We start from the raw sequence: 13,430 nt of genomic DNA, 5'->3' as shown, positions 1-13,430 counted from the left end.
TTACTTCTTCCTTTCCTATCCTTATTCCTTTTATTTCTCTCTCCTGTCTAATTGCTCTGGCTAGTGGTTCCAGAACTATATTGAACAGGAGTGGTGACAGTGGACACCCTTGTCTTGTTTCTGATTTTAAAGTAAAACTTTACAGTGAGAGATGTTAATGTACATCCTTAAGTAGTAGTTCAAGTAAAATATAGATTTCAACAATGAAATGTTTGACCCAGTGGTCATATATGAAATATGGGATGTTTTCAACAACTGCAGAAAATTTTAAATAAACATTTCTTAGCACCCATACATGAAACTTTTAAAATATTGAATATATAAAAACATCAATTTCTATAATTGTCAAAGAATTAATGGAAGATATACCACATTCTTTGTCCCTACACCCAGTGTGACCATATGCCAAAAAAGACGAAAGTACAAAGACATAGATACCCAGAGAGAACAAATCCATGTAAGAGGGAGGCGAGGGATACCAAGGATTATCAGCAGATACCAGAAGCTGGGAGAAAGGCACGGAGGAAGTTCCCCTTCAGAGCTTCTAGAAGGAACTACTGTAACTCTCTTATCACCTTGATTTTGGATTTCTAGATCCTAGAATTACCAGAACATAAATCTCTTTTACGCCACCCAGTTTGTGGTACTTTGTTGTAGCAGCCCCAGGGAAAGAGTATATTCCATATGTTTGGGAATTAAACATAATCCTAAATGATTCACATGTGAAAGAAAATAATTGAAGTTAAAAAATCTTGAACTAAATGCTAATGAAAATACAACATCTAAACTAACAGGTGGAAATAAAACAATAGACATTTATAGTCTTATGTTTATAGATGAGAAAGGAAAAGATACAAATAGTTAAGTATCCAAAAAAGCAAGTTAGAAAAAGGAATATAAAATAAACCTGAAGAAATTAAAAGGACAGCCAAATGAAAGCAAAGATCAACAGCTAAAAACAACAAAAATGCAACGGAGAACACTGAATAGATTTGAAGAATATGTGGTGTTGAGTATTTGGAAAAACAAGTTTCAGAAGAATACGTGGAATATTCCACTTACCTAAATATTAGAAATAAGAAAAGTTTTTTAAACTGTTGTTTAAAGACTCAAGTATAGGGTAAAATGTGCCAGGGTAATTCCCTCGGAGCTGGGAGGGAATAGTGTGAGACTGGGGAACGGAGGAAGAAAAGAAAGAAACCTGAAGGATTTTAGGAGATTGAGAAAAAGGAAAGAAGGGAACTTCTAAAATATTTTATATTTCATGTTTTCATATTTTACCGACTTTCTAAAGTTGTTCTTCTGTAACTTTCCTGTTCATATCTTCTGCTCTTTTTTCCATTTTTCAAAACAAGGTTATTGCTGACATGGAGATGCAGGTTCACAAGCTGCGGGAGGAGCTGATTCATGTGAACTCCCAGAGGAAACAGCAGCTGGTGGAGCTCGGTCTCCTTCGAGAAGAAGAAAAGCAGAGGGTTGCAAGGGACCACGAAGCTGCTGTGAACAAACTGAAGGCTGAGTCAGAAAAGATGAAAATAGAGCTTAAAAAGACGCACGCTGCAGAAACGGAGATGACGCTGGACAAGGTGAGACAGCCCATTGATACAGTTACAGTTCATGTTTCAAATCCACTCCCGTCTCTTAATCTCTAAAAGATAGTAGACATAGAATTGTTCTTCACGTTTATGAACTCTAAATCAGCAATCTTTCTTTGGGTCTAAGCAACTCTAAAATCATCTAGGAAATTTCTAATTTTGCTGGACTTTACAGAAGGGATTCTGTGGAATATTCCATTCCATAGTTGTTTAATACACGTTGTGATAAAACGGTATTATAACACTGTTAAGTATTATATTGATTAGGATTTCTTAGGCTATAACCCTAAATTTTCCTAGGTTAAAACTAAGTTTCAGATCATCCCTTCATTGTCTAATAATCATTTCTAGAGTTTACAGTTTTTACTACAATGGAACAGAAATAATGACTTATTTTTCCAGGTTAATATTTTAGCAGAAATAAGAAAAAGTAATTTAGAACTACATCTTATGAAATAAATGTCAATATAGTTTTTGCACATTTTGAATTGATTTACATTCAAGGTATATTCTCAAATATTTTTCCTTTTGATATTCCAAAGAAGTATAAATATTCTAATGAGGTATTAAGTGTGAACTGCCATTAATCTTAACAGCTATAAGTTGCTCCTTGAACTCCCTAATACTTGTCTTTGTCTTGGGACCAAGAAAATTGGGAAGAGTGATTTAAGAATCATCTAATATACTCAGTTCCTTCTGCCTCTGCTTCATCTTCAAATGATGTTGAGCCCACATAGAGCACACAACACCACTTTAGACATTCATGTACTGATTTTATGTAGCCCATGGTCTTACGGTGTTCACTATATAGTGCCTTAATTCATCTGAAAGTCAAATTTTAGCAGATTTTGCCCTTGGCAGCATGTCCCTGAACCCAAAAATAAATAGGATAGGGGCTCTGCGAGGACCGTGGGGAGGGCTTTGATTACACTCTGTGCAGAGAGATTTAGTGGGTGCTGAGTAACGGAGTGATAACGTAATCTGAAAGCACTCTCTACAGCGGCATGTGTAGAATACACTGAGTTGAGGACAAAGGAGGACAGGGAGAACAGTTAAGAGGTGATTGCCATAGCTCGGACGGAAGGTGGTAGAGGCTTGGGCCTGGACAGTGGCAGTGATTGAGATATGTTCTCCGTGTACAGCTGAGGAGTTCCCCTTTGCTGGAAAGAATGCAAGAACAAGAACAAGGCAATTTCAGGCCTTCTCCTCCGGCTGAGATAATTTACTAGGTGAGGATGTTAGTGATCATTCTATCAAAGTAGTAATAAATAATAATCTGATGCTAAAATATAAAAAGTTTCTGGAGTTAGGGAACCCTGCTTACACAAAATAGCCATAGACCTTTGCTGATGGCACATAAACAGGTCTGGTGAAGTGGAACAATGATGTCATCGTTTGTCTTCTGTTATCTCTTTGTCTCCTGTTAGCTCTTCCCTCATCTGGCTTCAGGCACTTTTGCTGACTGTTCAAGACATTTCTAGGTAAATGTTTTCAAATGGCCCAGAATCCAGGGCATCTTGATTTAAGAAAAATAGACACAGCCAAACCAGATTTATAAAACATCTAACTTAGCCCTTCACTGTATATACTGTCTTCTATAATTATATTTCAGATGTTTATTTTTAATCTAAAATACTTTTTTCAGATTGTTTATGTGTTATTAATGTTTAGATTACAGATTACTTTTCATAAACCATTCGTAATTCATTTGCCAAACATTTCTGCAAGGTTTTCTATATCCCAAAAATATATCACCCCAGGCACTGTGGGAGTACAAAGAAAAAAAGAAAAAATTATGGTGATCACTAACTTCAAAAGAGTTATGAAATAATAGTGACCACAACACAAAAATGCGCAAACACATTTGCAGATACTGTATAGTGCATGGCAGAATGTAAAATTGGGAGAAATAATTTTCTGCTGAGGAAATCATGGAAAATTAACTGGAAAGGATGTCATTTGCATTACACCTAAGTAATGTGTAGGATTTTGACTAATAGATATGCAAAGTGGCATTCCAAGTCAAAGGAAAAACAAAAACCAAGAGCACCTAAACCATTGCAGGTAGGTTAATCTAGATGAGTAGCTAGTGATAATCCTCAAAGAGAGCAATCACTGGAAGTCTCCAAAGCTGTGACAGATATTTCAGCCTCATGGGGTAAAGGATTGAGAAGCTACTGAAAGTTTCTGAGCAATGAAGTGTCAAGATTCAGATTATTATTAGGAAAGTGATTTTGTCGGTGTTGGCAAGAGACAGCAGGAGAAAGGACAGTCCCAGAGAGAGGCCATGGAAGGTGTGTAAGAGGTGCGTGTGTGACAGCAGGGTATCTTGGAGGCACAAGACAGGGAAGACGTGCTTGTGAGTTACTGCAGAGACAGCATTAGTTAGCATTATTAGGTATAAGTTCAAGCCCTAATCAGATGGAAACGGTGGAGAAGTTTCTGATATAGGGAGTAAGATGATGAATTCCTTTGGGACCATGTTGAGCTCCAAGTGCCACTGTGATGTTTACTTGCTACTGAGGAATGCTTCTGGATATCCTAAGACAAGACTGGGAAAATAACAACTTAGGAATCACCCACAGAGGACACACTGCCTGAGACCTTGGGAGTAAGTGAGGCTGGTAGAGAACAAAAGAGGGGAGAAAGAAAGAGAGAAAGAACAGCAGGAAAGGAAGGAAGGAAGATGGAAGAAAGAGAATCCAGAGAAGAAAGAAGGGAGGGAAGAGGAACATTAGTGAAGAAATCACTTAAGGAAACAACTTTGAGAAGTTGGGGAGGAAACAGTCCAAGAAGAGTCATCAAGGTAAATGAAATATGAGAACAATATGTTCATGGAAATAGAGGAAAGAATATTTAGAAAGGAAGGCTGCCCAGAATGTACCAGAAAGTCAGGAAGGGTGAGGGTTGAGGGAAGATCACTGGATTTGAAACTGAGAAGTCGCTGATGATCTTGGACGGAACATTGAAAATGATAGTGTAGGCAGAAGCATGGCTGCAAAAGATAAATAAGGGGATGGAGATGAGCAAACCCTGCACTATTTGGGGGAGATGTGAGTTAAAATTAGAAGTTATTCTGAAGAGCAGCAGGTGTTAAGCAGAGTTTATTTTTACGTGGAACATGTCTTGAGTATTTGCAAGTTGAACAGGGGTGACTGTGGAAAGGAGCAGCTTACTGAGATGGAGAACGGTAGGTAGCTGGTGGCAGTCTGTCACGTGACAGTGCGAAGGAAGTCCCCAGCACAGGCCCACCTTTGTCCTTGGCTGCAGGGGTCTGGGTGCCTGAGACTTTGGCCTGTTCCTGGAATGTACCAAGCTCTCTCTTGCTGCCTTGCGTCTCCTGCGTTCTGCATAAAATCATCTTCCACACAATTTTCCCATGGCCAACTTCCTTCTTTTTTTTTTTTTTTCCCTCCGGTACCGGGAACCGAACTCACGACCTTGCGCTTGCCAGGCAGGCGCTTTTGCCGCTGAGCTAAATCCCCAGCCCCCAACTTCCTTCTTATTATTCTACCCTCAGTGTGCTTCACTGACCTCTTTATCTAACGTCCAGCCTACTTATACCAGCTGTATCCCATTGTCTTTATCACTTCTCCGTCTACAGTCATCCTCTTATCCGTGTTCACACATTTATTCTGTTTCTTCCCACTACGAACAATGTAAGCTCCATGAACAAGACCTTACATAAAGAATCGCAGTAGTCTACTTGGGTGAGGAGTTTCAAAAAGAGTGAAGCAGCTCAGCTTCTCGCTGAGCAGATGGGTGGGATGCTCCTGAGAAGGAACAGAGAGGAAGGAATCTGCTCGGGTGGAATCAGCGAAGAGTCACGCAGACAGAGGAGGATGTCACGCACACTGAGCAGGATGAGGATGGGAGAACGGCCTGTTTCTGAAGTGAACTGAGAATAAAGTAATACAAGAAGGCAGAAGTGAGCATTGTAATTTTAGCTGACACATGGAAAAGGTACTAAGGAGGTCAGCCAGAATGTAGGGACTTGTTAGCAAGGAGGGTTGGTTGGGGAAATGGCAGAGAGCGGTAAGGTGCAGTGGATGAAGTCTGACTTTTGTTGAGTTGGTGGAATTTGCCAACCTCAAAACTCCATGTGATGCATTTGAAGTGCTGGGTTTTTAATAGAGTTATTTGCATTTCCAGTTGATAAATGTTTTCACTTAACTAGCAGAAGTTTAACATTTCTAAATGCAAAGACCTGGGCTGAGTCAAAAATATGGCTTGTGAAGTAATTGTCTTTAAAGTTCCAGAATCATGGTACCTCAGACAGAGCAGGCATTTGCTAAACATGGAGTGAGTGGATCAAAGAATCTGCTGAGAAATTCAGTAGAGGACCTATGCGTGCCAGTGTGTATAGTTTTAACCAAATATGATTTCCACCCATTACAAATACATTGAGTAGGACAGGATACACCTTTGTATTCAAATATTCATTGTCTCCTTTCTGCCATATTACTTAATAAGTTAAGCATAAATCATAAATTTTTCAGATACAGTTCCAATTTTTCTAAACAAATTAATAAACATTGAGTTCTTACTATGAAAGTTTGAATTCACTCTAATAAAATTGTAACCTAGCTGCTAACCTATTGTGTCATTCTACAAGTTTGATTTTTCTCACTTTCTTATAAAGAGCTTAATATCTTATCACTTTTAAATATATCTGAAAGTTAAAATATTTGCTAGAAATTCAAAATCCAGTCTGATTTGATGGGTTTAGAAATTAATTTTCTATCTTTGAGTGTAAAATTAAGGTTCAAAGAGAAGAGGCTAACACCACTGGAATAATAAATAATGTATATGCAGCATTCCGTGTGGACCTGGGTTATTTCAGTAGCACTTATAATGTTACGGTTATGAAAAAATTCCTAGGTCCAGATCCAACCTGAGTTTCTGTCAGCAGCGATTTAGGCCTAGATGATATCTTCAATGGCCTTGAGTTAAGAGAAACATGAAATACCTCTACAAGGTCAGGGACTCCAGAAGAGTAAATGATTGACATTTGCACAGTGAAAGCTTTTTTTTCTGTCCTTTTAAAATCTTTTCAAACAGAACTGAAATAAAGTCCTTAAAATAAGAACCTTTGAAAAATTAAAGAACATTACTAAGTGATGATAGTAATTTTCAGAAGATTTATTAAAACCTTGGCATTGAAATTTTATCATTATTTCAGAAAACTGTTCAGCTACTTTAAAAATAGCCTTTCTTTAAATAGAGGATATTTTAGAAATTACGGAGAATAGTTAAGTATGTAAAGCTCTTGTTACCATCATGACGAGCCTATAACCCAAAGTAATACTTTAACATACATGAAATAGCTGGTGGTGATCATACTACATGAACAGTTCAGGCTCTTGCTTTTTTAAAAGTTATGCTAAGAATATTCCAATATCATGTGAAATTCTTTGAGAATATGGTTTTCATTTTTTCCTGATATTCTATTATATGAACTTAGCATAAATTATTGTATGATTCTTTTATTTTGGGACATTTAGTTTTTTTTCCTCTTTCTTATTTTAAAGATTAAAAAAACTAAAAAGACAACAACAGTGAAGACAAAATCAAAACAACACAAAAACAACAAAAATGATACGTGACCTCAAAACAAAATGATAGGAATTAACAATGGTTGCCACATTACATACTGTTATCTTCAGTGAAGTTACTCAGTCCACCAGATGTAAGAATGTAAGATTGATCAAACAATCAAAGACAGTAACAAGTAATTAAAAAAAAAAATTGGAAATGATGCAGAGCTTCACCATATAAGATGGTAGGAGTTCAACAGTGGTTCTTATACTGCATATTGGTGTTTTCAAATCAGTCATTCAGATTATCAGATACAAGCGTGCAAAATTGGTCAGGGAAAAAGAAAATTTTAAGCATTGTTTGTACCTTTCAATAAACCACAGACATCAGCAATGCACCTATCCCAGCTATCCTTGCATATGCATATAAATTTTGTTTTTCATTTTAAAGAGAAAAGAAAAAAACCAAAATAACAAAAACAAATACATAAACAAAACAGCATAGGGAACAATAAAAATGATACAGAATTTCAAAACAAGGTGATAAGATATTAACAGTGGTTGTTATATAATGTTGTCTTCAAAATGGTTGCACAGATAACCAGATATAGGCATGCAACATTGATCAAACAATTACACATTAATGGTTCCTTTCAATAAACCAACAGATATTAGTAGTACAATTATCCTAGCTATCCTGTATACATATTTTTTTGTCTTCTTTCTGTTTTCTCTCCCCTCCTTCATCCCAGTTGCTCTTTCCTATTTGAGCAGTTTTTTTTCCCCTTTCACAGTACCTATTTTACCTTTCAGATTTTATTTACTCTTTCAGGTTCTTATAGTAGGTGGGAAATATGATGTTTACACATGTGAATCTGATTTATTTCACTTACGAGTATGGTCCCTAGTTGCATCCATTTACCTATAAAAGCGTCTAGTTTTTCTTTTTTATAGCTGAGTAATACTCCATTGTATAAAAATACCACATCTTTTTATGGTACATTTAGATTTTTTAAGAAGTTGTTTAATATAGAGATTTAGCATATTTATACATAAATTTTTATCAGCATTTTCCATTATATTCCTTAGATTAAAAATCTCTCTAGAATTACCAGATCAAATTGCATTTCAGATTGTGTGTTAGTTTTATGTTTTCCTAATAGAGTATCTGTTGTACCTACCCATGCTTAGTATTATTAATAATTTTCCTTAATTTTTGACACTTTTCTGAAAAACAGTTAATGTTTTTAATTTGAATTTTTGAGAATGAGAAACTGAACATGTATAGCAGATTTCTTGTTCATATTTCAGTTTCTGTGAGTTACTTGTTCACGTCCTTTGCCAGTTTATCATCTTTCAGGACCCTAATGCTTTTCTTGTCAGCTTACATAAACTGCTTCTACATTTAGAATGATAAAAACCTTGTGATCATTGTGGCAAATATTTTTGATATTTGGCTTTTAATTCTTTGATACAGAAAAAATTTTATTTAGATGTAGTCTAACCTGCCTATCCTTTCCTCTTTAATTTTCCACTGTAGTCGTTCTGTACTTAACATCTTGATATTTAAAAGCACATCGATACATCACACTTTGTCTGCAATGTGCTGTGTGTACTAAGCAAAAGGCTCTTATGAATTTAACAAAGCATTAGCTAGCTTGAGTTCCTGGTCTGTAATTTTAAGTGGTATCTGAAGGGTTATGCTGGAGTTCTGCCAGCCTAAAGTCATTAAAAGACTCTGAGCAACAATTCAGCATCTTTTTCAAATTTAAGAAAAGCTCCATATGGCATAATTATTCAAAGCTAAGGTCATAGAAACAACTTAAACCTTTGAAATTTATAATTAAAGGATTAATATTAACTTATGAAGACATTGTCATTTTGGCTTAAGAAGGATTTCTAATCTCAGTTCTGTTCTTTCACTTTGATCTTTTCCTTGACTTTTTCCTTTGCTAAAAATGTGAAGTGTTATATCATTACATGTCAAATATTAAGATTTATAAAAATTGATTGACAAATGACAGCCAGTATAATTTTTATTATGTCCCACAAATGCTGATGAATTTAAAGTTACTATTTTGCTGTGGAAATGTAAGCTACAGCCTGATAAAATGGATTATAGTGACACCTCTACACATAACAAAAATTTACAAAAGGAAAATATATACAAATGCCCACTTGGAAAACTTAGGATGTGTACGTAATTTGGGGGCATGTTCCTTATAAAAGTTTAAAACCTTAATGTGTCTTGAATGACATGAACTGTAAACCTTCTCTGACTGGCAGAAGGGATTATATCTTGTCTTATGCAACAGCCAGTGCGTTTGCCGCCACTTTGACAAAATACCAAGCCCCACTAATTCAGTATTAGTATTTCTTTGTAAGAAGAGGGCCAGTAATGTGTTTTTCTTTAAAATTTTCTTCTCTTATGTCAATCTGCAGCTCTCTCCTTCTTTATCTGGTTCTGATGTGAGATACCTGTTTCAGAGAGTCTGCTAAATCAATACAGAAATCATGTCTGGAGTGTTTCTTTATGAAACAAAATGAGCAAGGTCTCTATCATCATTCATGCTTAAATATCACATCTGTACCTGAGTGGGGCTGCAGTGCTCCGTGCAGCGTGGAATCGCGGCTGCAGAGGGGTGCAGGCTGCTCCCTGCCCAGGAAGTCTTCCGCTCTCCCCCCTCTGCCTCTTGCAGCACATGAAAGAGCAGAGAACAAGTCAAGAGCTTAACTTCAAAGTCCAGTTTTCCAGGGCTAAGATAAATGCTTACTCAGAGAAAAAGAAGAGACAGTATATTTTACGTTAAGGGTACTTAAAGAGAAATCTAAAATTGTGCATCAATCATTATTTTAAAGTGAACTTTTAAATCTTGTAAGAGTAGGAATCAAGATATATCATGTACAGATGCAAATTCCCTATGATGAATGTAGTCATTATGTACACCTACATTGTACCAATGAACTTAAATTAAAAAGTCTTCTGAGTAATTCTCCCTTGATACTCTCTAGCCTAACTAACTTCCTACTGTTCTAATAAAATCAGAAATGAGAGTCCTGTCATTCACCAGAAGTTGTTGGCTTTGTCTCTTTGGATACTCTTAATTAAAACAAAACAAAAGAATTCTAGCCAGAATAAATGAAAATCTCTTAGGCCATTGCAGCAAAATATATTGATTTGACTTGAGAAGTTACTGAAAAGTAAAAGTTTACTTTCTATCTTCAGAAGTTGACATTCAAACTGAGAGAGCTGGGGACAAGTAAGACAGCTGGTTTTGTGTCCTGTATGTGTGTATGTATGCATTATAAAGATTTTTGTTTGTTTTTGTATGTGTATGTATTTAAGATTTGTGCTGGCAGTCATACATATGTGACCAAATATGGTGACTTTAAATAAAATTTATTACAGTGAAAATTTATTAAATAAAATTTGTTATAGTATTCTGAATCAATTTAAAATGTTTATGAGAGTGTATATCAAATACAAACACAGTGGTGTGACCTCATTTACCGTATTCACTGGATCCAGTACCATGAAACTTCTGAGTCTTACTCAGGTCAAAATGACCATGAAAGGTAAACATTTTTAATGGATTTAGGACACTCAGGCAGCCTTGAAAAGATATTTCCAGACTTCAGAGCTGCTTCAGAAAGTGACCAGAAAAATATGGGATAAGCATTTTGAAGTGAGAGGGAATCTTTGGAGGGGGATTAGTAGCAATGTGTCTTTCATTGTGATCATTTTTTAAAATATTTTTTAAATATTTAAATACTGTACTTTTTGATCACACCATTTAATCCTCTCAGCTTGAGGGCTAAACTTGTAGGTGTCTTACTGGACAGTGCATCTTTTTCCCATCTATTTCCATGGAAAATAGATGAAAATAAAGGGAAAACATATCTATTTCATTAGTTACAAATGGGTAAAGAAATAACATGACACCGTTTTGATGGACGGCCATTAACAGGGTGCCTGTGCATCCCGATTTGCTGGGAAGGTCCCAGCTCATACTGTTGCCTTGGTGTGACTTGGCATTTCCCCCAGCCACTTCCACGCACACAGGTCCCAGCTTCCTTGCCAAGTTACCTGCCACCCCTACCGTGAGGGTACATTTTAGGTAAAGAATTTGGTTTTTCTTTTGTATCCTATAATGTACTGAAGGTTACAGTGGCCAAAACATTATTTTCAGTGAATACCATTTTGACAATTAAATTGACCTCAGGTTATATAGATAACTACATTTTAATTATTTAACATTCCAGGTAGCCTTACTCATGTGTTTTCCATATCACATGAACAGGCTAGTATCACTTCACGAACTTACAACCAAAAATATTTTCTATTTAGTAAGAGACTTAGGGAAGTTGGCGGGGGAAGAGACAAACGCTCCCTGTTCCACATGCCTGACCCCTTGTGAGGGAGGGGCAGGCACACAGGAAGCTGGTGGGCAAGAGGCGTGAGGTGTTGAGTGTTTAAGGTTGCATGGAGCTGTAGGTATACTCCTGTTAGAGAGTTCTGAGCAAAGAGGCAAGTCTACCTCTATCCTCTGTTCCAAGCGAAAGGATCATAGTTATTCTCTGAGGGTCTGGGTTTCCTGGTTTAATATTGTTTCTTTTGTTGTTGTTGTTTTAAAGGTTTCCTTTTTTTTTTTGGTTTTTCTCCGGTACCGGGAACCGAACTCACGACCTTGCGCTTGCCAGGCAGGCGCTTTTTGCCGCTGAGCTAAATCCCCAGCCCCCTGTTGTTGTTTTAGTACTGGGAATCAAACTCAGCACCTTATGCTTGCCAAGCAAGGTGCTGTGCCACTGAGCTGTATCCCCGGCCCTTGATTTAATATTGTAAAGATTAAGTAAATTAATATTGAAAGTTATCAAGTAGTGTAACTAAATTTAATACATGATGGCACATGGTAGAAAAACAGTATCCCATAGAAACAGCATCTCATAGAAAGCACATGACTAGGAAAAATATAGTTGACTTATAATAAATCTCTTCATTCTCACAAATAACCAAGGAAATGTGTTATGGTTTGTGTCTGGGTGTCCCCCCAAAACCTCATGCAGTCATGGCACAGGCTTCTAGAGCTTGTGACTGATTCATGGATGTGAGTGGTACACCTGCCCCAGGGCAGGTATTTTGCATACAGTGTAAGGGAGGAAAGAGGCTGCTTGCTGCTGCTCCTCCGTTTTCGCTCTTGTTGCTTTGCTGTTTTCCACCGACATGAATAGTTTCCCTCTGCCATGTACTGCTCTGCCTTGAAGCCAGCCAAGTACAGACTGAGACTTCCACAAACAGACCTCCTTCCTTAATTTTGGGTGTCAGGTATTTTGTCTCAGCAACAAGAGAAAAGTAACCAAGACAAAATGCTAATTAAGACAACATACTATTTTTCACAAGTTGAAAAAGTAAATTATTTATAATAATAGCAGGTGTCATTTTAAGCTAATAATAACATATATCAAAAATGAGTGAATAAATGCTCAAAAATGTTGATAGTAGGAATGAAAGGCTTGGTAACCTAGATTGTGGACCTTAAAAATATTTACTAATTTTAACCTAATAGTCTGTTCCTTGATTAGTGTAACATAGTTATTGAAATCCATAAAAGAAATCCATCTAAAACTAATTACTCTCACCTATGAATATTGTAAAAAAACAATCAGTGGGTAAAATTATTTAGTAGCAGCACATTGAAAGCATTATATACTATGATCATGTGGGTTTTATTTTAGGAACTGAACACCATTGGTATGGTTCTTTGTATCACTAAATGACAAGAAAAATTGAGAATATACCCAAGATTCTGCAAAAAGGAACACCAAAATGTGATGATAAACTAGCTGGGGAAGTTTATTTTTCTCTCATATAACAGTCCAGAGGTATTAGGTGACCCAGAGGGGACAGCAAATGATTCTGTTCCACAGAGTCACTCGGGAACCAAGACAAGCTGCTGAGACCCCTAGGTCATCCTCAGTTTGGTGTTTTTCTGCTGTAAAGGTGGCTGCTCCATTCTACCCTATTTTCCAGTCAGCAAGAAAACAAGTCCTGTGAGAACTGCATACATCATTTTCGTATTCCACTGGAGAAAATGCTGTCTCAAAGCTCACCTGGGAAAGCAGGGACCTGTTAGCATGCACAGCAGCTAAAAGGTAGGGGGCGGTTGTTATTTAAAAAGACAAGTGAGAGGACAGGTGCTGGGAAGCGTCATCAGGCCATGGTGCACTCTCAGTGTTTTCCATATTTAGGACCTATTTTGTATACAGCAGTCATGGGCATTTGGGACACAGCAGTGAACAA

The 13,430-nt window shown here is 36.8% G+C and overlaps 1 protein-coding gene across 5 annotated transcripts in view; it reads left to right on the top strand.

Annotated features, from left to right (window-relative positions):
* Cep112 (centrosomal protein 112kDa) overlaps positions 1-13,430 on the top strand; it is a 517,700-nt gene that overhangs the window by 315,902 nt on the left and 188,368 nt on the right. For all 5 annotated transcript variants that reach the window (XM_005402141.2, XM_005402139.2, XM_013503230.1 and 2 more), the window contains one exon: positions 1,356-1,586. In XM_005402141.2, the coding sequence (XP_005402198.1) occupies positions 1,356-1,586 (231 nt within the window). The remainder of the gene's footprint in view (positions 1-1,355; positions 1,587-13,430) is intronic.

Source organism: Chinchilla lanigera, unplaced genomic scaffold, assembly GCF_000276665.1.
Source record: "Chinchilla lanigera isolate Chin_1 unplaced genomic scaffold, ChiLan1.0 scaffold00077, whole genome shotgun sequence".
Lineage (NCBI taxonomy): Eukaryota > Metazoa > Chordata > Mammalia > Rodentia > Chinchillidae > Chinchilla > Chinchilla lanigera.
Note: the sequence above shows the minus strand (reverse complement) of the source record. Positions and strands in the feature narration are given on the sequence as shown.